Source organism: Sitophilus oryzae, unplaced genomic scaffold (assembly GCF_002938485.1).
Source record: "Sitophilus oryzae breed Bouriz unplaced genomic scaffold, Soryzae_2.0 scaffold_1828_pilon_pilon, whole genome shotgun sequence".
Lineage (NCBI taxonomy): Eukaryota > Metazoa > Arthropoda > Insecta > Coleoptera > Curculionidae > Sitophilus > Sitophilus oryzae.
This window is the reverse complement of record NW_022146533.1, coordinates 210,172-231,043: the sequence shown is the minus strand read 5'-3', so window position 1 is coordinate 231,043 and position 20,872 is coordinate 210,172. Positions and strand designations below refer to the sequence as shown.

The window sequence follows — 20,872 nt, the reverse complement described above, 5'->3', positions numbered from 1 at the left end:
TTCATAACTTATTATTATATTGATTTCGGATTCCAAATCCCCATTTATTTAGAATAATTTATTAACTAACACAATTAAATATGTAATTAATTAATATTTGGACGGAAATACTGGTGGTATATTTAATTAATGGTACAGTATTTTATAAAGATTAAAAAAAAATTATAAATAGTTTTATTTTTGTATACAAATAGGCTGGTAATATTATCATTTTTAGAACCTGTAATTTTGTACATTTGTTATTTTAAAAACAATCTAAAATGTCAATATTCAATGGGTATATTGATAAATTAGGTCTAAATTATTAGAAAACGCATTTTCTATGAAAACTTGCAGAGATAGGTAAAAAATGGATAATACAATTTGATGGACAATAAAATTGTGCATCTGATTCTCCTAAAATATACAGGGTGTTCCATTTAAATTAAACAAGTTATTGCCGTTTAAAGCTAGAAATTATTTAAAATAAATGTTTAGAGACTCTGTATGAAGTAGTATTATTTTATTATTGAAACACAATAACTAATCAATAATTAAACTTCAGTAAATATTTAGTATTAAAACTTTGATACCCTTAGAGAAATGAAGCTCTGAAATTTTTACTGCAATTTCACAAAATTGACAATATTTCAAAAACGGTAAGGTTTAAGGGTGATAAGCCTTTATCAAATTTACTTTTATTTTAATCGTAGAAACTAAAAATGTAATAATATACAGGGTGTTCCATTTAAAAAAATACAACTTTGATATTTTTTATTGATTTGAGACACTCTGTATGTTGTAAAAATATTTTTAAATTGTAGCTCTAATAGTCCTTCAACCAATCCAAAACTTACAATTTGTAAAAATCTAATCATTTAGTTACAATACTCCGTGTCGTATGTGGTGAACAACCCTGTACAGGGTGGTCCGAACTGTATTCCGGAAACTTCGGCAGCATATTCTGCAGATAAAAATAAGTAAAAAAGTTCGTATAAATGTATGTCCTAAAATATTTAGTTTCGGAGATACAGGGTGTAGAAGTTTAATTTTTATTTCGATTTTTTCCAAATAATTTATGAAGTAACGTAAATATTTGGATGAAAATTGGTGTGTGGAAGTTTTTTGACATGAGAAATTTGATTTTGATGTCAATATGCCTCCTACTTGTAGCGAGCGCCACCTACATATTTTTTAACTAGTTTGAAGAGTAATAACTTTTCGTACGTACGTGTATAAAACTAATGAGTAAAAAATATACATTTACAACGTTTTTTACATAAAAAAGATCTCTTGGTAAAAATCGCTACAAATAATGGTTCTCGAGATAAAAAAAAAATGAAAATTTGATGATGGATGATGGATCTACGATTTTTATGAGAACTTGTTCAGAAATAGTCGAAGCTTGAACGCAAAGTCGTCAATTCGGCCTCGCGTCATTAAATGCCTTCTAAAAATAATAGATACTGAGGCGAATACCAGTACATCGGTACTAATAGAGTACCGGTACCGCAGGCACGCAAAGAAAACAACGGACTTGAAAGCATTTTGTGGAACAACGAAGAAAAACTGACGTTCAAAGAATCTCCATCTATTTGTTCTATTAATAGATGAAAGAGGTTTACATGGCAACAATATTATAAATATTTTGTGTCGAGGAATAGGTTAATATTTATACACAACAGGTGAATTTTCTTTTGTATATAAAATATAAATCTTCTTTGCAAGTTTCCTTGCCCGTCTGTACCTAGCTACATTATGTAAAACAATACCCCACTGGCAAACTGGTTTTTCCTTTCATTCTACGCTATACGGCTTAATCTGGAGGGAGAGATCTTAAATACACCCCGAGGAGCACAGCAACCACCCTATCAGCCTGTCTCGTTATGATAATCCTCGCTTAGAATGATTAAACGTTAGATTTGTCTCTTTGAAAGGAGATTCTATTAAGTCATTTCATAGAAAAAATGGCCTTTGTGAATGTGACACGCCAGAGCATGTTTATTGATCAGAAATAAGAGAAAATATTGGCTTGCCCTTTACCTTGCTAAAGTAATATAAAATCCAGTAGTTAGAACTTAATATGGGCTGTTAAGTGCTGTACTGCCTGAACAAGCTCAACTAAACAATCTGTGAAAAAAATGAGACTGGCATTTTGGATAAAAACACTTTCCTGCAATCTTAGATGTATTCCTAACATTTCATTTTGTGAATTATCCCATTATCTCTATTTTTATATGAGCTACACATTTTTAAGTAAAGTATTGATTTCAGAGTTAAAAATTAAAGGTAGACAACACAATGTCTATCTGCACTCGTCCAGAAAATAAAAGCAAAATCCGTTCCGAGGACATGAAAAAGATTAGAAATCGTCCATTAAAAGCTAAGAAATGCCTTATATTTCTATTTAATGGGAAGATATTAAATTCTATCTCCCATTCCTGCTGTAATCTCAACGCGAGTCTCTTATAAAAATACGTGAGGGGTATATTAAAGAAGCTTTTATAAAAATGCTTTCAGAAATGTAATTTTCCAGTTGAATTCGAAAAATTTCATTTAGAAAAGATTGTGAAAGACGAGCAGCTTATATAGGTACGTCAGAAAAAGATAAATCACATTTTTGTTTGTATCATCACAGCTTATTCAACCGTTTCCAATTATACAGGGTGCTACAAATTCGAGGTACGAGCATTGGTATCTCGGAAACCGTAATAGATACGAAAATAGTTAAATTGGGGCAAAGTTGCCTCCTTGGCATGTTCACCAAGATGCCGTCAGAAAAGTTTTAAAAATTTCAAGGATTGCTGAGTTTTTTGGAAAAATCGGATTTTTTTTGAAAAACCGATTTTATTTTTTCCTGTCGTTACTTTCCAGAAAATCAAAAAACTAATTGCACATTCTCACAGCCACTTTATTAGGGCTATCTGAAGGTATTTTTAGATTTCCAAATTAGCTGATAATTTGTGAGATACAGAGGCCAACTTAATTTTTTTAAATACGGACCTGCATTTTTTATTTCAGGTTTTGAAAGAACTCGGTCTCCTGAGTACAATGATATGCCACACTTTTTTTTTGCGTACCTTAACAATAACAAAACTATTTACCTAATTATTATTTAAAATAATTTCAAGTCCGACTCTGTTTTTTTTAATTTATTTAATCTGATTATATTCATAGCAACAATATTGACCAGCGCTAATTAACATTGAATAAGGGAAATCAAGCCAAATGAAAGATTCAAATAATTAATATCCAGGTCAGCAATTTAAAGATATTATTTTTAACTTTTTTTATTGTGAAATTCAAATCTCAGTGTACGATCTAATAATATGCATAATATTAATCGTAGTTATTATAAATAAATCAACTTCTACAAACTAATTTCTAATGCTCTACATGTTCGAAAGGGTTACCAGTTACCACCCTCCAGAATGCACAAATTTATTTTTCGTTGTCTTATTTATAGATCTTTGAACAGATCTTTTTATACTTCCGAATGCATTTTGTACTCTTTTTTTTGTACTCTTAATGTTGAAATGTATTGATTTCACTTTTACAAATGACGTCAAGTAATGCGGCAGGTCCAGGAACCTCGCTGGCCATTATACTGCTCTACCATTTCCACTCTTCCGGGAAAATGATTTGAAAAAAATTAAGTAGGCCTCTGTATTTCACAAATTGTCAGCTAATTTGGTAATCTAAAAATACCATCAGATAGCTCTAATAAAGTGGCTATGAGAATGTGCAATTCATTTTTTGATTTTCTAAATAGTAACGACAGGAAAAAATCAAATTGATTAGAGATTAGAGATTTATTTGTATATTATCATATTTGATACAAATAATAGAGCCTACTAATGGAAACATACAGTACTTGGCAATAATAGGAACAGAGAACTAGAAGAAATGAAGGATCATTATTTCTGTTCATACTGTCTTTGCATTTTATTTATTTTGATAATAGATTCTAGAGAGGCACATTGGGTTTAATTTTAAATGGTCTACATCTACAGCAGCCTAAATTAGAATTTAAACATGCATTTAATTGAGAAAAACATAAAAAATTTATCTGTAATAACACGATTAAGGCACCCCTGTTTTATTCAGTTTCATTAACCCCTATAAAATATGAAATCTAATAATCTAAGGGGGAGGCAACAGCCCTTATATCGGCTACTGTTTGCTAGGTACATTCAACAGTAATACCATTCACGTTTGTACCAGCAGCGTTTGGAGGATATAATCATGTGATATATATCGATATACAGTATCGTATTATATATAGTATATATATAGTAAATCGGTATACAGGGTTGTTCACGACATACGACACGGAGTATTGTAGCTAAACGATGAGATTTTTACAAATTGTAATTTTGTGGTTCGTTGAAGGACTATTAGAGCTACAATTTAAAAATATTTTTACAAGATACAGAGTGTCCCAAATAAATAAAAAATATCAAAGTTTTATTTTTTTAAATGGAACACCCTGTATATTATTACATTTTAGTTTCTACGATTAAAATAAAAATTAAATTTGATAAGGTTTATTATACCTTAAACCTTACCGTTTTTGAAATAATTTCAATTTTGTGAAATTGCAGTAAAAATTTTAAAGCTTCATTTTCCAAGGGTATCAATGTTTTTAATAGTAAATATTTAATGAAGTTTATTTATTGATCAGTTATTGTGTTGCAATAATAAAAAATAATACTACCTTATACAGAGTGTCTAAAATTTATTTTAAATAATTATTAGCTTCAAACGGCAATAACTTTTAATTTAAATGGAACACCCTGTATATTTTACGAGAATCAGATGCACAATTTAATTCTCTATCAAATTATATTATACCATTTTTTACCTATCTCTTTAAGTTTCCGTAGAAAATGCATTTTCTTGTAATTTAGAACTTATTTATCAATATACCCATGGACTATTGACATTTTAGAATATTTTTAAAGATGTACCAAATTTTTAAAGAGTACAGATACTAATATTGTCGATATAATTCGTTTATTTCATTAAAAAATAAAAAAAAACTGTTTAAATATTTGTTAAAGAAGATCAATTAATATGATTCCAGTATTCAAACTACATTAACTGACTTTTTCCGTTGATTAATAATAATTGCTCCAAATACTAAAAAACTAAATTTTGTATGTATGTATTTTTTAATAAATGCTTATTTATAACAACAGAGACTTTAATTTGATAACTTATTATTATATTGATTTCTGACTCAAATCCACATTTATTTATAATAATTTATTAACGAACACAATTAAGTATGTAATTAATTAGTATATGGGCGGAAATAATGGTGTTATATTTAATTAATGGTATACTCTTTTATAAAGATTTAAATAGTTTTCTTTTTGCATACAAATGGGTTAGTAATATTATCGTTTTGCTAAAAACGATAATATTACTAGTCTGTACATTTTGTACATTTGTTGCTTTAAAAACAATCTAAAATGTCAATATTCCATGGATATATTGATAAATGAGGTCAAAATTATAAGAAAATGCATTTTCTACGAAAACTTGAAGGGATAGGGAAAAAATGGTATAATACAATTTGATAGACAATTTGATTGTGCATCTGATTCTCCTAAAATATACAGGGCGTTCCATTTAAATTAAAGAAGTTATTGCCGTTTGAGGCTAATAATTATTTAAAATAAATTTTTAGACACTCTGTATAAGGTAGTATTATTTTTATTATTGCAACACAATAACTGATCAATAAATAAACTTCATTAAATATTTAGTATTAAAAACATTGATACCCTTAGAGAAATGGAGCCTTAAAATTTTGACTACAATTTCACAAAATTGAAAATATTTCAAAAACGGCAAGGTTTAAGTATAATAAACCTTAATCAAATTTACCTTTATTTTAATCGTAGAAACTAAAAATGTAATAATATACAGGGTGTTCCATTTAAAAAAATACAAGTTTGATATTTTTTATTTATTTGGGACATATATCTGGGTATCTTGTAGAAATATTTTTAAATTGTAGCTCTAATAGTCCTTCAACGAGCCCCAAACTTACAATTTGTAAAAATCTCATCGTTTAGCTACAATACTCCGTGTCGTATGTGGTGAACAACCCTGTATATTTGATAATTTATATTTATTAAATTAAATATAAATACGATTTTCTGGGGAACCACAGCCATATGTTTGAAGGTTCTAAAGTTTTGTTAGTGTCACTGATATAGTAATTATTATTGATATTAATAATTTATCAGATAAGAGGATATGCCAATATCAACGTTTATAAACTAGTGTAATAATAAAACGATATATGTATTTTTTAATTGAAATAAAGATGTAAAATAGAAGACTAGTTGTTTAGAATATAAATTTCTGGTTTGCTACACAACTCCAATATACAAAATATATACAGGGTGATCCGAACTCTATTCCGGAAACTCCGGCAGCATATTCTGCAGATAAAAATAAATAAAAAAGTTCGTATAAATGTATGTCCTAAAATCCTTAGTTTCGGAGGTACAGGGTGTACAAGTTTCATTTTTATTTGACCTATTTAACTAGTACTTGTGGACAATTTCGTCAAATAAACTGCCGGACATAATTATCGGGACAAGCAAAATTTTAGGGTAACTTTAAAGTTGAATATCTCTTGAACTAAAGAAGATTTTGAGATGCGGTTTGGACCAGGTTTTAGATGCATCTATTGTGATTAAGATGCTATGTGATTTTCGAAAATATATTTAGCGAATTCTCGTATACAGGGTGTTTTATAAGAGAGTGAAAATTTGGTCAAGAATCTTTTAACCGCAAATTTACGACTTTTAAAAAATCGAAATTTTTACCAAGTACGACTAATCTATACTGAAATTCGAAAAAACAATTTGATCGGTTTTTTTATTTTTTTTGTGTTAAGGAATTAATTGACGTTTTTTCGAAAAACATACATTTTTAGTCATATATGTATGGTTCTAAGTGGTACAAAAAGCTTTGTACATTCTGCATATGCCAAAAAAATATTAATATAGAGTGTATCTAAAAGTTGATAACTAACACAAGTTAAAAAAAAACTTCAACGTCAGAATAATATTTTTATTTATAAAATGAGTAGATAAATTATAATAAAATTTAAGTTTATTTAATATTAAATATATTTTTTGAACACCCTGTATAAATGTTGTGGGCCTATGCAAAATGTACAATGCCTTTTGTACCATTTAGGAGCAAATGTATGACTATTGTTTACAGTCCCGCAATTTTGCGGATCCGCGGAATTGATTGCTTTAATCCCGCGGGTTTGCGGGATTGAGATTTTGGTGCGGGATTGCATTCCCTAGTTCGGACTAGCGATGGGAACTATCGAATGAATTAGACTATCGAATGGTTACTGAATGAATGATTTCAACTATCGAATGGTTTTATTCGAATAAAATCATTCATTCATTTGTATACTAAAGCATATGTGACAACCTCGCCGTGCGACTAAATGGTTATCGTTGAGCCACGACTATCGAATGCTTTTGATAAATGAAATTTAGTATTCGTTTGATTTTTGTGTGCGTCAGTGCATTATTAGTTCTTCCAAATTTTTATAAATTCACCTTATAAATACTGTGCTATTTTTGCGTTTATTAAAATATTTAAAATACTAAAATAGTAGTTTTTTTAAATTGACGATTGTGTGCGTGTGCAGGTGTCAAAATTTTTCCGAAAATTTGTGTGATTTTCCGTAGCCCGATCTTTCAATTATTTTATTTTATATGGTATATATGGTCTATTTTTAATGGGAAATTTTGAGAAGTAGCAATTTTAAGAGATGAGATGAACTTGAAGTTTTACACGTGCCAATTTAAAAAAAAAAGTTAACGATGTTTGTATTTTGTTTATGCTAATTCTCTTACATGTAGTTTTTGCGAAGAAATATTTCATTTATTTTTAAAAGTAAATGCCAGTAAAAGTAAATATTATTTTTAAATAATAATATAAAGTACCTACCTAATATAAATAATTTTGATTTCTAATTTTTCATTTATATTTTCCTTCCATTACACTGCATGCTTAGACAATTAATAAATGTTTATATTTCATGATTTTAAAGTTTGTTGTTAATATAACAAATTAGCTCCGTAATTATTATTATTTAATAAACCAACGATGCCAAAAAATTTAAAGACTATATTATTTTTAAATATGATCTAATATAAATAATTTTGACATCTAATTTGTTGTTTATATTTTGCTACTACGTAAAAAAATGTTTATATTAAATTATTTTAAATTTTGTTGTTAATAGGTATAACAAATTATTACTGTTATTATTATTTTTATTAAACCAGTCTTTGTTTAAAAACATTAAAAATCATTTTCCTACATCCAAAATATTTTATTATCTAACCTAACCTAACACCAGAATATTAATAAAAAAATGCAAAATATATGGACATACTATCCCTAACTAACTAAAGCCAAACAATAATATTCTTTGCTAATATCAACTAATACCAATATATGGCAACAGCGCCCTTCATAATGTATTTTCTGTATAAATACTAGCACTCAATAAAAAAAATAATGTGTCCTTATCTTTATATGACTCCGCAAAAAATCAAAGATGCCGGCTTCTTTCTAGCATTGCCACCGACCGCTGTCGGGTTTCTCGGAAAGAGACCTACGTCGCCGGGCGACAACTAAAATCCAGTTAATATTTTATTATAATCGATTCTGACGAATAAATGAATTTCATAAATGAATGAATTTTATAAATGAATGGTTTTTGCTGCCGAATTACTAGAATACAATATTTCAAGGCAGATGACGCATCTATTCGATAATTTTTATTCGAATAGTTTTCAACGAATGTTTTTTTACTAGCTATCGAATTATTCGAATGAATTGCAACTATCGAATGTTTCGATAGTATTCATTCGATAGTTCCCACTACTAGTTCGGACCACCCTGTAGATCTAAAAAAATCTTGGACCAACTTGAAAAAGATTCCTGGTTCAAGAATAGGTAGTTTTATTAAAAAATAAGAATTCAAACTGTTCAAATATAGAAGCCAATGAATTAAGTATCAAGCAAGCTCAAAAAGAAGCTGTCAAAATTTTAACATAAACTTTTGATTCTAAATTTAAAAGGTTTGTCGTTCATTTGGCTTAAAATAAACTTACCGAATGCATTTAATAGTCCTGCCGCGACCAGAAAACAAAGAGTCCTATTCATTTTGCCGTCCTTAAGAGTTTTATTGCATTTTTAAGTACGAGGGAAATAAAAATGTTGACACAAAAGTCACTTTTTCAAACTTGGTGTTTCTCCTGGACCGAAAGGCATGTTCTCACGACCTTTAGCACACAAAACGGAACCAAAATAATCGTGTAATTGTAGTGATAATTATTTGCACTGTTCCAAGACCGTTCACTTACAACTTGACACTATACAGGGTTCGGCAAAAATAGCGCGTCGGGCATCTGTAGCTCCTCAAATAAAAAACTTAGGAATGTTGTATACCTAAAGTATGTAGTAAGTAGGATGTAATTTCAGAACTTCTACAGGGTGGTTCAATAAAGTGTGAATGAATCGGGGTGATTTTTTTAAAATGGAACTATTTAAAAAAATACAATTTTTAAATTATTTTATACTTTATCAAGTTTGCCACAGAAATTTGAATACCCTGTATGGTTTAAGATTACGACATTTATAGGAAAGTTAGTACCTACAGACCCATTACAGTTTTAAATACCTATAGTTTTGATTTGAGGGCATTTCTTGTATTTTTAATAATTTTTTTTTAAAAAAGCTTGGAAAAATATATTCGTTTTATTTATTTATTAATATCTCCGAAAGTATCAAACCATATTTAATAATATTTTAGGAGTCTGTAAAGTGATCAGAAAGGAAGCCAAAAATCTAATAATATACTGGGTGTTCCATTTAAAAAAAAATCATCCGTCACTCGCATTTTTTTAAGCCACCTTGTAAAAGTTAAAATATTTTCATGAAATACATCCTAGTACATACTTTAGATGTGCACTTAAACAATTCGCAAGTTTTTTTTTATTATAGGAGCTACACAGATGCCCGACGCACTTTTGCCGCACCCTGTATATTATCAGGCCAAAAGTGCAATATACCGGTACAAAGCGTAGGAAAAAATGCATACCGCTTTCACAGCACAACACTGGCACTTTTTTAAATCGTAAAACAAACCGAACACAATATATAAGTAGAACACTAGTTGATTTTTCTTTAATTGTAAATATGTATCGCGAAATTCGGGTGGTAAATAAACAAATAGTCAGCACATCAAGCCAGCCCTTCTTCCAGCATCTGTTGTCAGTTTGACACTGACAGAAAAGTTACTGAAGTTGGCTTGTTTTGGTTCTTTTTCGTGTTATTTTGTTGGTATTGCCGGTGTGGAGGGTGGGGTTTTGAAAATGCTTATGAATTCCATATAAAATCAATCATTTCTCGAATTAATTTTAAGTAATATTTATTATTTTTAATTGAATCAGAGTTCAAATGATTATACCAAACTAATATTATGTTGTATTATCATATAAAAATGAACCTGCTTTTATCAAAATTACGATGAATATAGAAGATCATTGTTAGGCAACCAAATATTCACCTTGAAGAATCAATAAAACTGTTTTTTTTTAGAAAACTGCTGTACATATTTTAAAAGTACATTAAATTTTATCTATCTCCTATAAAATTCGTTTATTTTGGACTATTATTAATATTTTTTAGCGCTAAATAAAAACATGTATTGTTTCCATGGCTTCAGTCAAGATTCTCGTAAATAGGGTTGTCTTACCATCGGATTCCTTTAAAATTACTAACATTTCAGATCATTGCAAGTCATATCCTGATAGAGTATGAAATTCTGCATACGACAAGTATAATTTTGATTCTATTAGATTTGTATTAATATTTTTTTCAACGGTATTAAGTCGTGTAGTTTTTTTGTCTTTAAAACCAAATAAGTGAAACTATCGCTGTCTCTCCTGGGCTCTCCCTCAAAACTATTAACATTTTATCTCAAACTATGACATATTCTGATAGAATATGAAATTCTGCATACGACAAATATAATTTAGATTCTATTAGACTTTTATTAATATTTTTTTCAACGGTATAAAGACGCGTAATGTTTTTTTTCTTTAAAACAAAATTAAGGAAACTACCGCTGTCTCTCCCGGGCTCTCTCTCAAAACTATTAATATTTTAGCTCAAACTAGGACATATTCTGATAGAATATGAAATTATGCATACGAGAAATATAATTTAGATTCTATTAGACTATTATTAATATTTTTTTCAACGGTATAAAAACGCGTAATGTTTTGTTATTTTTAAAACAAAATAAAGGGAACTACCGCTGTCTCTCCCTCAAAGCTATTAACATTTTAGCTCAAATTAGGACATATTCTGATAGAATATGAAATTCTGCATACGACAAATATAATTTAGATTCTATTAGACTTTTATTAATATTTTTTTCAACGGTATAAAGACGCGTAATGTTTTTTATCTTTGAAACAAAATTAAGGGAACTACCGCTGTCTCTCCCGGGCTCTCCCTCAAAACTATTAATATTTTAGCTCAAACTAGAACATATTCTGATAGAATATGAAATTCTGCATACCACAAATATAATTTTGATTCTATTAAACTTTTATTAATATTTTTTTCAACGGTATAAAAACGCGTAATGTTTTTTTTATCTTTAAAACAAAATAAAGAGAACTACCGCTGTCTCTCCCGGGCTCTTCATCAAAACTATTAACATTTTAGCTCAAATTAGGACATATTCTGATAGAATATGAAGTTCTGCATACGACAAATAAAATTTAGATTCTATTAGACTTGTATTAATATTTTTTACAACGGTATAAAGTCGTGTAGTTTTTTTTGTCTTTAAAACAAAATAAATGAAACTATCGCTGACTCTCCTGGGCTCTCCCTCAAAACTATTAACATTTTAGCTCAAACTATGACATATTCTGATGGAATATGAAATTCTGCATACGACAAATATAATTTAGATTCTATTAGACTTTTATTAATATTTTTTTCAACGATACAAAACTAGTACTGATTTTTCAGTTTGAAGACAAAATCTAACAACTATCGCTGTCTCTCCCTCAAAACTATTAAAATTTAAGCTTAAAATAAGACATAATCTTAAGGAATATGAATTTCTGCATACGATAAGTATAGTTTCAGTTATTTGAGAACTTTAATAATAGTTTTTTAATGGTAAATATAGAAACTGGTACAGTCTAGCCAAATATATGAAAATATTTTTCAAAATACAGATTCTTTCTGTCTATATAAATATTTTTTGGCAAATAACAACACATCTATATATCAAAAAAACATATTTTTATTTAACTAAACACTAAAGTAAATCAATATAACCACATATTTTATTACAAACTACATGAAAAAGATCATATTTAATAAAGACAATATAAAATAGTGAAAGATACCACAATACGTCTGCGAAGATCGACAATACGTACAGCCTAAAAAAGAAAATAAAAATTATTTTAGATGATTTATATGAGTTATATTTACTGTACCTTCTCATATGTGCCTTAGCTTTAGGTATATTCGAATTGTCTTCTTTAAGTAAGTACTCCTTACTTCCCAGCAAGGCGTTTTTGAAGTACTCGTAGGGATCGGCATCACGATGAAAATTAAAAACTTTTCGATCTTCGGGCGTTAAGTTTTCCTCAAGCGAAATAGATTTATCATTTTTGAAACTCCACTCTTGCGATGTGAAGTAATGCAACGCCACGTTAGCTATATATATTTTTCTTTGTATTCTCAATAGCCTAACAGTACGGAAAAAAAAAAGATTTTAATTAAAATTTAGGCGAAATTTTGAAATTTAAGATAATTTTAAGAATATGGCGAATGCGCTAGGGGAAATATGCATTGGATATTTTTCCCAGCGCATTCGCCAGATATTGTAACTGATAAAAAATAAGATTTTTTTTTAAATAAATGATTTAAAATATTTAATTAACTTTGTTTAAATAATTAAACATATTTATGTCATTCTGATCAATATATTGTCTTACTTACATCGGTTTATGACCAATTATCCATAATAATGTGTCCACTAAAAGAGCTGGTAAAATATGGTACAACATTACTCTAAAATAATAGTTCCAGAAGCAGGAGGTAGGTTTTCCGGATGGATACCACAAAACGTCGTTGAGTGGATATTCCCAAGTTAGTTTTTTACCTAGAAAAATCAAAAACAAGGTAGTAATATACCGAGTGATTGAAGATAGAAAAATAATATATAAAATGACTTGTTACTGACCCATTTCAAGCATTTCAGTCAACGTAAGATTGTTAACGTCATTGTTGCTTCCATTATAGACTGATATCTTTAATTTTTCCTCATGCCTAAAATATAAACACTTATAATTAATAATATAAAAAGAATAAAAGTATAAAAAAATAAAAAATTCTAATTTTTGTACCAAAAGAAAACCATTCATATTAAAAAAATGTACTTATTGACTATACCTCGTAAGTTTGTTTGGTCGATACTATATCTCGGTTGTGTACTGTGATCACAATTTCTATTTTTAAGTTTAAAAAACACACAATAAAAATATGGTGAGTAAAGAATCTTCGTTTTCTACTAAATACAATGATTTAGAGAAAAATCTAAATATTTTGGACACTATATATGTAATGGATATTATCAATGTTGATAGAGGCCATTATTTTGGCTTTCTTTATACCATATACATAAATATATATTTTTTGAACTTGCTATCTAATTTTTTTATTATTTAGTACAATTTTTCAGTACATTTTCGAGACGTACAACCCTAGCCCTCGTTTTCTGGTCTTTATTGGCCTCCAATAGTCATCTTAAAGTGAAATTGACTGCATATATATGCGAGTATATATTTTTTAAGAACATTTTTTCAACAAATTGTTGCAATATATCTGAGAATATACTCACGATTCAAATGATTTTTTCCATACGCCAGCGATAAGGCCTTTAGTTATTATATCAACCGGTACATAATCCGCTGTGATATGCCCACTAGCATAGGCTGTTTTCAAAATTCCTAAAAATAAAAAAAAATGTTTTAAAATAAGGTTTTTTAAGAGCTTCAAAATTTCTTTACTATATAACCAAAGACATTATAAAGAAATCTATGTATATAACATATAGTTTTTTTGTGTAAGTGTTAGTAGTCTTCCTTTATTTAAGAGTAGATTTTTTAGTGCACAGGGTGTCCCATTTTCGTGTGTTTACAGGGCTTTCTGTGTTGCATCTTCAGTTTCGAGAGAGTTTTTTTTACGATAAACCCTGTAAAACTCACGAAAATTGGACACCCTGTACATTTTCCAGACAAAGTGTAGTAAATTTACCTTTTCCACTGGCTACTAAAATACCTACAGGGCCGTTAAAATTATCTATCCATCCTGGTATTGGTTCATCATAAGATGATATCACTAAAATTTGAAGAAATAAAAAAAACTGTGTGATTAATAAATGAAGGATTTTGATCTCATAAAATTACTATTTCTTCATGGTTTCTCTGTATGTTTTATACAGGATGTGTCGTAAATAACAGTACAGTTTAAATAAAAAAAATAATTAAAAAGATTTGTGAAAATTGATTTTTGCAAACTTTTTGTACTTATGTAAAAAACAACCTGTATGTGAAAATACATATATGCATTTTAAACATATTACATTTTTAATCTATCTGATATTATTAAGAAATATTTATTTACCTATAGAGGGACGAAAAATAGTTGTGGGTATTTTACCATCACATAGGTCAGTTACAACTTGTTCTGCCAAATTTTTTGCAAACGTGTAGGTATTAGGGAATGGTTCAATATATTTTGCAGTTAAAACATCAATCGTATGTGAGTCTGCATTTTCAGCTATTTTTATAGCTTCCCTCCAGTCAGCTACAGCAGGGTAAACTTTTTCTTCAACCACCTGGTATAATTAAAAAAAAAAATAGAGTCATCAATACTATTCAATTTTGAAATAAAGTTAAACGCATACCTTCTTATCTGTATGACAGTAAGTAGTAGAAACGTGTACTAAATTTTCGATATTTTTTATCTCCTTAGCCAAAAGGGCAACATCTTTGGTACCTCGCGTATTGAGTAAGATAGATTTTTGAAGAGAATCATCAAATCGTACTGAAGCAGCACAATGAATCACTAAATTTACCTCCCCAATAAGTAGTTTTCTTGATTCGTTACTTAACCCTATAATAATATGAAATAAATTCAATTTTTGATTAAATATATTGATTTTTATCTTACCCAAATCTATTTCATTTGTATCTCCAACGACTGGAACAACTTTTTTTACATTTTCCGGATACTCCTTTTTTAATCTGTCAAATAACTATAAAAATCAACAAAAAAAAACTAAAACAGTTATTAATAAAAACACACTGGATTACTTACAGGAAGATCAAACATTTCTTTAAGTCTTTGTTCTGGAGATTTATCTTTTTTTGATCTTATTAAAAGGTAAATCTTCGAAATATCCGGACAAAATCTTAGGAAATTTTCCAGCAGTACTTTTCCGATAAACCCAGTACCTCCAGTTATGAACAGCTTTTTTCCAGAGTAGTACTGAGGAATGGTATACTTCGAACATTCCTGATTTGACATCGTGGTATTTATCAATAATTAATTATTGATGCTATTGAAAATAAATTAAGAAGATTGTTATATATTGCCAAATTTGAGGGGATAATTTCTCATAAAAAAAATGACGCCCTTGATTTTCCTTGATATTTTTTTTTAAATCAGACAACTAAAAATAATTTTTTTCGTCTCTTGTACTATACAGGGTATTCCTTAATGATATGCTAATATTGAAGGAGGTGATTCTTGGACCTATTCTAAGAAATAAACTTCATATGAATCTATGTCCTAAACATCTTAACTTTTTAGATACAGGGTGGTAAAATTTTTCAATTTTTTTTCAAAATATCTCTGATGGTATATTTGATACACATCTTCCATGCATCAAAATGTTTATTTTGAAATACAAAAAAAATTGTTTCATTTCTTAATTTCCTTCCAGCCGATGAAAAAATGAAGAGACAAAAAATGTTTAGAAATAAATAGATATTTTGAAAAAAAACTTTTATTTTAAGAGAAGTCAGTGGAATACCACTTTTTTCCCCAAAAATATTCAATGTAAGTTCAAGTAAATAAAATTCTTTGTACACCAAAAAAGATATTTTGATGCATAGAAGACGTGTATCAATACAGTAGTATCATAAAGTTATCTATAATAAATATTAGCATGTCATCATTAAGGAACACCCTGTATATGCGTATCTAGAACTGTTTTCGAGAAAAAAATATATTGGTATTAGTTACCATTGGAAGGCCTCTAGACAGTATTAAATTATACATTTTGTAATATATAATTTAATAAGCATTAAAACACTTTGAAATTTTTTATTTCAATTAGCTAGAGTAACTAGAGTAAAAAGTTTTAAAATACTCGAATCTCGAACACACAGCAAATATTTACAGCAAATTTACAATAATTACAGCAAATCCAAAAAAAAATAGTGTTATTTAAGAAAATACAAAACATTATTTCTTTAAATTTTGATCGTCCTGTATCTTTAAAACTACGCACTGATTTGTTTTTCTTTTCCCACACTTTTTATTTATAATTTTCTCAGTAAAAAACTGTATACTTTTAATTTAAAATAACAGAAAGTATATACTTGATACAACAATATCCCCAATATAGTAATATAAAAACTTACATATTGTACTTAATAATAATTTAAAGTTCACCTTATGATCTTTTACCGTATACTGAATAAAACTGCGTACAAATTATAATTATATTCACATTAATTAGAATACAATACTTCTAAAATACCACCAAAGCACAGCAAATATTAGTTAAAATGTCCAAAGAAGCTAGTCCACATTTTTTTAACTGAGTTTAAGATTTGAAAATTGCACATAAAAGGATAAAAAATGCTGCAAAACTTAACTTAAAGGAAAAAATAATTACTTTATGTTTACTAAAATATTTGTTATAGCGTGTACCAGCGACTTCGTTCGCGTCGAATTAATGATTTGCAATGGTGATGATAAAGCAAAGCAAGAATTTCCATTAACATACAAACTGGATAAAATTTGCTCACATTTATGTCAGCATGAGAAAAAACAATATGGCGATATTATTATATAACTTGGTAATATTTGAGGGGTAGTTTCATCTCGTTGGAATTTGACTTTCGAAAAATCCGTTTGCCAAAAATAAGCTTTTTACGTCAAGCAGTTTAAGCAGAATCGTGTTCAAGTAATTACCCAACTTTTTGGAACACCCTGTATGATTTTTTAAGATATTTCAAAATATGTAAAAAAGCCAAATGAATTATGCTTGTCCAAGCGTTTTCCCGAAAGACTAACCGTTTTTTAAATAACAAATATTGTAATATTCGAGGGGCGTTTTTACCCTCTTGGAATTTGAGATTCGAGAAACCCCTCCTTATCGAACCTCTACACCCCACAGACAATCCGTTTGCCAAAAATCAGCTTTAAACGTCAAGCAGTTTAAGCCTCAATTAAGTTTTTAAGTTTAAATAAAATATACGTGTTTAAGCGTTTTTTCGGAAACTTGACCGTTTTTTAAATAAAAAATATTGTAATATTTTGGGGGTGGTTTTACCCTCTTGGAACTGGAATTTCGAAAAATCCCTTCTTATCGAACCTCTACACCCTAGAATCAACCTGTATGCCAAAATTGAGCTTCTTACGTTGAGTGGTTTGAGCAGGATCGTGATTAATCAGTATGTCAGTCACTGTAAAATATTTTGATTGAAAGAAAATATATAAAAGTAGGTAACGCTGTGCCGGCCAAGCTTAATCACGTGACAAAAAGCTTATTTGTTATGAACTGTATGTAAGATTTGCCTAAAGCTGAAAGGCAATTTTTTATAGATTCGTATAAATAACATATTTATATTTAGCCCTGTATATATAGATTATAGATATCTAATAACAAAAGTAACAAGTAATAAACATGCATTTTCAACATGAACTTTGACGCCCCTTTGTTTTTCCTATTTATCGCATATTGAATTCAAATAGAAATACACAATCCTTATATACAGGATGATTTGTGCCTATGAGAATGCACACTATACGGGGTGTCCCAGGCTGAGCGTGCAGTAGAAGTTTCTAGAGAATTACAAGATCAAGATTAAAAGTATTTTCAATATAGCGGCACTTCCGGAAATGCCGAAAGTTGACAGCAACTTTCTTATTTTAATCGGGTACCCCCATTTTTTTATTACATACTTAAATTCTCTGTAAAATTTTATGAATTTTGATATCAAACACTCTATATCTAACGTTAACCGTTTTTGAGAAAAAAAAATATTTAAAATTTAAAACTTTTAGAAGAAAAAAAATACCTGTCAAAAATTTGTATAGACTAAACGTCAAATTTAGTGATTACTCAGCTACTGTGACACAATGAAAAAACATGTGGCTATATATTTTTAAAATTTAATTGTTTGAATGTCATACGATATTGGCTGTAGCTGTCATGGAATTGAGAAATTAAAACATTATCCTGTCATTTTCTTCAAATGGAAACCCACTTTTTTTATTTCGCTAGTGAAAAGGTTTTTCAATTCGTTACTTTTTGATTATGCATGTTCCTATACCTAAAATAAATCGTTTTTAAATTATTTAAGATTTAGTTTTAAAGCCCAAATTTTTCTTGATTTTATCTAGCTTCCTTTGACATTAAGTGTCAAACTATCAAACAGTTTATAACTTTTGTTTCATTTATCTATGCAGTTTATTTCCTTCTGTTAAAAAAACTAATTTTTTGAATTTCGTATATTATACAGGGTTGTTCACCACATACGACACGAAGTATTGTAGCTAAACGATTAGATTTTTACAAATTTCAAGTTTTAGGTTCGATGAAGGACTATTAGAGGTACAATTTAAAAATAATTTACAAGATACAGAGTGTCCCAAATAAGTAAAAAATATCAAAGTTGTATTTTTTTAAATGGAACACCCTGTATATTATTACATTTTTAGTTTCTACGATTAAAATAAAGGTAAATTTGATTAAGGTTTATTATACTTAAACCTTACCGTTTTTGAAATATTTTCAATTTTGTGAAATTGCAGTAAAAGTTTTAAAGCTTCATTTCTCCAAGGGTATCAATGTTTTTAATACTAAATATTTAATGAAGTTTATTTATTGATCAGTTATTGTGTTGCAATAATAAAAAAATAATACTACCTTATACAGAGTGTCTAAAATTTATTTTAAATAATTTATAGCTTTAAACGCCAATAACTTGTTTAATTTAAATGGAACGCCCTGTATATTTTAGGAGAATCAGATGCACAATTTAATTGTCTATCAAATTGTATTATACCATTTTTACCTATCCCTTCAAGTTTTCCTAGAAAATGCATTTTCTTATAATTTAGACCTCATTCATCAATATATCCATGGAATATTGACATTTTATTATTGACACCCATGGAATATTGACATCATATATTGACATTCTAGTAATATTATTGTTTTGCTAAGAACAATAATGTTGTATGCAAAAAGAAAACTATTTAAATCTTTATAAAAGAGTATACCATTAATTAAATATAGCACCATTATTTCCGCCCATATACTAATTAATTACATACTTAATTGTATTCGTTAATAAATTATTCTAAATAAATGTGGAATTGAGTCAGAAATCAATATAATAATAAATTATCAAAATTAAAGTCTCTGTTGTTATAAATAAGCATTTATTAAAAAAATGAAATATCATTTTAAGGTGTTACTTTTATCACACTGTCTAATACCCGTACAAAATTCAGTTTTTTTAGTATTTGGAACAATTATTATTAATCAATGCAGTCAGTTAATGTAGTTTGAATACTGGAATCATATTAATTGGCCCTTTTTAACAAATAGTTAAACAGTTTTTTTTTTATTTTTTAATGAAATAAACGAATTATATCCACAATATTAGTATCTGTACTCTTTAAAAATTTGGTACATCTTTAAAAATAATCTAAAATGTCAATATTCCATGGGTATATTGATAAATAAATTCTAAATTACAAGAAAATGCATTTTCTACGGAAACGTAAAGAGATAGGTAAAAAATGGTATAATATAATTTGATAGACAATTAAATTGTGCATCTGATTCTCGTAAAATATACAGGGTGTTCCATTTAAATTAAACAAGTTATTGCCGTTTGAAGGTAATAATTATTTAAAATAAATTTTAGACACTCTGTATAAGGTAGTGTTATTTTATTATTGCAACACAATAACTGATCAATAAATAAACTTCAGTAAATATTTAGTATTAAAAACTTTGGTACCCTTGGAGAAATGAAGCCTTAAAATTTTTACGGCAATTTCACAAAATTGAAAATATTTCAAAAACGGTAAGGTTTAAGTATAATAAACCTTAATCAAATTTACCTTTATTTTAATCGTAGAAACTAAAAATGCAATAATATACAGGGTGTTCCATTTAAAAAAATACAACTTTGATATTTTTTACTTATTTGACATACTCTGTATCTTGTAAAATTATTTTTAAATTGTACCTCTAATAGTCCTTCATCGAACCCAAGACTTACAATTTGTAAAAATCTCATCGTTTAGCTACAATACTCCGTGTCGTATGTGGTGAACGACCCTGTATAAATACTGCTGCTAAAACTTTATACAGTGTATTTATAAAAATACCCATATATGATTTTTTGGAGAGATGATGAATTATAATAATATCTCAAGAAACAGTGACACAATAATACAATCTATCAATTTCATCAAT

At 28.3% G+C, this 20,872-nt stretch overlaps 1 protein-coding gene across 1 annotated transcript; it reads right to left on the bottom strand.

Annotated features, from left to right (window-relative positions):
- Positions 1 to 12,352: 12,352 nt before the first annotated feature.
- On the bottom strand, positions 12,353 to 16,904 carry LOC115883210 (fatty acyl-CoA reductase wat-like). The gene is made up of 11 exons (XM_030901533.1): positions 16,791 to 16,904; positions 15,460 to 15,700; positions 15,313 to 15,397; positions 15,047 to 15,255; positions 14,764 to 14,977; positions 14,395 to 14,478; positions 13,979 to 14,087; positions 13,322 to 13,407; positions 13,078 to 13,240; positions 12,570 to 12,824; positions 12,353 to 12,512 (listed from the first exon to the last, which is right to left on the bottom strand). Exons 2-11 carry the CDS (start codon positions 15,667 to 15,669, stop codon positions 12,386 to 12,388), a joined length of 1,542 nt encoding a protein of 513 aa, XP_030757393.1. The 5' UTR covers positions 15,670 to 15,700; positions 16,791 to 16,904; the 3' UTR covers positions 12,353 to 12,385.
- Between the last annotated feature and the right edge of the window lie 3,968 nt (positions 16,905 to 20,872).